We start from the raw sequence: 3,222 nt of genomic DNA on the forward strand, positions 1-3,222 counted from the left end.
CCAGGGGAGTCCATTTTCCTCCAGCACACGGTCCTACCCGAGCGCAGAGCGCAGGAGGAGGAGGAGGAGAAGGAGGAGGAGAGGCATCGGCAGCAGAGGAGGCAGAGGCAAGGTGCCTCCCTTTCTTCCCTCCCTTTAACTCTCGCTCCCCTCCCCTCTCCTCGCTGTGCGCCACAGCCATAGCTGGGCTCTCCGCGCGGACGGCACCCGCATTGCCGCGCTGACCCAACCCAGAACGCACAGGAGCTGGAGCCGCGCGCCAGCAGAGATGCGGCTGTTTCATTGGTCCGCGGCGTCGCTTCTGTGTCTGGATCCGCTGCTCTGCTCAGAAATGCTCAGAGTTTGCGCGCGGCAGTGACGGAGGAGGAGAAACGCTCCTGTGGCGCCGTGGCGCATGTCCGTGCGCTCGGATGATACAAGTTTGAGGACTTCGGTGTGTTATTCCCACCATGGATGTTGACTGAAAGACAGAGCATTCCCAGCTGCTGATAAGTAAGCATGAGGACGCACTCGTGAGGACTGGAACTGCGCTCAGAAAAATCCCTGGATCATGCAGATTCTCCCACCCGGGACGCTTTTCCTCCTACTTGCCCACGCGCACGTGTTGTTATCCTTGAGGAATAATGGGGAGGCTCACAGCAGAGCGGACGGCAACAGCAGCAGGACTTTCCACGGCTGGCCCCGGGAGAGTCATCCAAACAAAGCCCGGGAGCGCGCGTCCCCGCTGGCGCACGCCACAGGTGCGTCCTCGGCGGCGGGGATCCGAGCGAGCCTGAACGCCACTCATCCCTGGATGAGGGAGGAAGCGAGGCGCGTCGGGCACAGCAGGCGGGACGTGGACAGGACCGTGACGCCCGCGGAGGATCCCGGCGGCGCCGCGCACTGGGACGCGACGCGCCGCCACAATAATAGGAGGATAAAGTTGAATGGCGCGCTTGGTATCACGGAGACGCCAGCAGGTGGGCACTACAATGCAGCGAAGGCATCTTCAGCGGGAGGGGGGCCAGAGGAGGACACAAAAGAGGAGTTGAAGAAAGCCCCGAGGAGGGGGAGAAGCAGGCAGAACAAAAGCTCCGGAGTTGTGGCTCAACCTCACGCGTCGCCGTGGGAACCCATTCCCAAACCAGTCGCCCTCACCTCCACCGACCTGCCCTTTGACCTCTTCACCAGGAGGGCAGAGTTTTTCACTTTCAGGGAGGAGAACCCCTGGGACGCCACTCCGATCACCCCTCCCGGCTCTCAAGATTTTGGGGAGGAAATCAAAAACCCCTTCTACCCAGTGACGAGTGAGACTTTTGGCGCCTATGCCATCACCTGCGTGTCCGGAGTCATTTTCCTGGTGGGGATAGCAGGGAACATTGCCATCCTGTGCATCGTGTGCCAGAACTATTACATGAAGAGCATCTCCAACTCCTTGTTGGCCAATTTGGCTGTCTGGGATTTTGTGCTCATTTTCTTCTGCCTGCCCATGGTGGTTTTCCATGAACTGACAAAGTCCTGGCTGCTGGGGGAGTTTACCTGCAAGGTGGTTCCATATGTGGAGGTAAACCTTCTTTCTTTGGCTACTCTGTGTAATTATTTCATGATTTTGCAGGTTTGAAATAGTTTCCAGCACGTTCTTGCGTAATGTCAGAACTTTTAAATCAAAAGACTACTCAACTGGACGTTTGTTTATGTGGAAAGATTCCAGAATTCTCAAAAATCAATGTGATTTCTGGTAATAATAGCGTTTTGCGGCTTGTAAAACCTGCTGGTGCACAGTTCTGTCTTCCCTGTAAGGAGGGGTGTCAAAGTCAATCGCACAAGCGACACAACTTTTTAACAACCATAAACTTAAACTTAGGTTAGCCAAAACAGCTAGCATGTCACTGAAATATTAGATAAAGCACAAAATAGCCCAAAAAATGCCAAAATTTACAAAAAAAGTTGGCAAATACCAATTTTCAAAACTTTAAAGCTGTAACTTTTTAACATAATTATGAATAATAAATAGGCAGGAATATTATTCCAGAGTAAATCAACTTAAATAAATAAAATGATCTAGAGGACCGGATTTAATTACCTGGAGGGCCAAATCCGGCCCCCAGGCCTTGACTTTGACACATACTTTAAGGCCTCAAGACGCTCAAGTGGAATTACAACTTGTCATATTTAGCAAAAGTTGTCTTACTTTCAATCTACTGGAATTGTAAAAAATATTTCCCTAAAATGTCAAGTACAGAGATATTGTAGAACACAAATACGTTCGTTTTGTGCCTTTAATAGTTCACCCAGGAAATAAGAATATATAATATATTTGAAGTTGGTTTGGTTTGACTCCAGGCTTAAAGAAAAGATATTTTAATAGAAATTTCAGAAGTTAATATTGAATTTTTCCCTTTGCTCTGTAGCTTTTAAAACTTAGATCCTATGTTCATAGAAGCTTCAGGGTCTCCATTTCAGATATTTTGGGTTTTTTCATGCTATACAATCTAGAGCAGGGGTTTCTAAATCCAGGCCTCGAGGGCCGGTGTCCTACACGTTTTCCAACCAACCTGCTATTGAAGCTTCTTATTGGCCAAACACACCTGATCCAGGTAATCAGCAGCAGATAAGGCAAGATTTCTGGAAAACCAGCAGGAGGGCGGCCCCCGAGGACCGACTTTGGACACTCCTGATCTAGAGTAATTAGTTTGATCAGGTAAAAAAAAATATGAAAAAAATCAAATCCTAATTTTGCTCATATGTGCTTATACCAGGGGTGGGCAAACTATTTAATATGGCCTGCCTAATGGGAATAAATTATGTTAATCCATAATTGCTTTATTTTCCCTAAAATTGTGGTGGTTTACCATAGATGATACACTTTAAATAAATTGACATTTGTTAAGGTGCAGAAAGTTATTCTGCATTTCAGAAATCTTTTTTATAAACATTAATGTGTGTTTTCTGAGTCGGACAGTCATTTCTCCTATCATTCCAACACCACATAAACACAACATTTCTCTACGGTTTTCCCTGAAGAACGTCAAACCATTGCTGCAATTGGCACTAAAATGAGAACTGAAGTCACAGTTTTGAAATAACCCCCCCAAAATGATCTATATTAGCTAAAATCTAAATTTAAATAGGTTTTCATCCAGATTTGATGTTATTTCTTTCACTTATGAGGTGGATTACCAAGACACCCCACACATCTGGTTCTGGTCCGAGACTTCTGTAAACTTTTAGAGACACCTTTTT

At 47.3% G+C, this 3,222-nt stretch overlaps 1 protein-coding gene across 1 annotated transcript in view; it reads left to right on the forward strand.

Moving 5' to 3' along the window:
• Window positions 1-60: 60 nt before the first annotated feature.
• gpr37b (G protein-coupled receptor 37b) overlaps window positions 61-3,222 on the forward strand; it is a gene marked incomplete at its 5' end in the record, with an annotated part of 16,814 nt that continues 13,652 nt past the window's right edge. Inside the window, 1 exon segment of the mRNA XM_024292190.1 lies at window positions 61-1,543. Within this exon segment, the coding sequence (XP_024147958.1) occupies window positions 551-1,543 (993 nt within the window).

The sequence above is a fragment of the Oryzias melastigma genome, linkage group LG23, assembly GCF_002922805.2.
Source record: "Oryzias melastigma strain HK-1 linkage group LG23, ASM292280v2, whole genome shotgun sequence".
Classification (NCBI taxonomy): domain Eukaryota; kingdom Metazoa; phylum Chordata; class Actinopteri; order Beloniformes; family Adrianichthyidae; genus Oryzias; species Oryzias melastigma.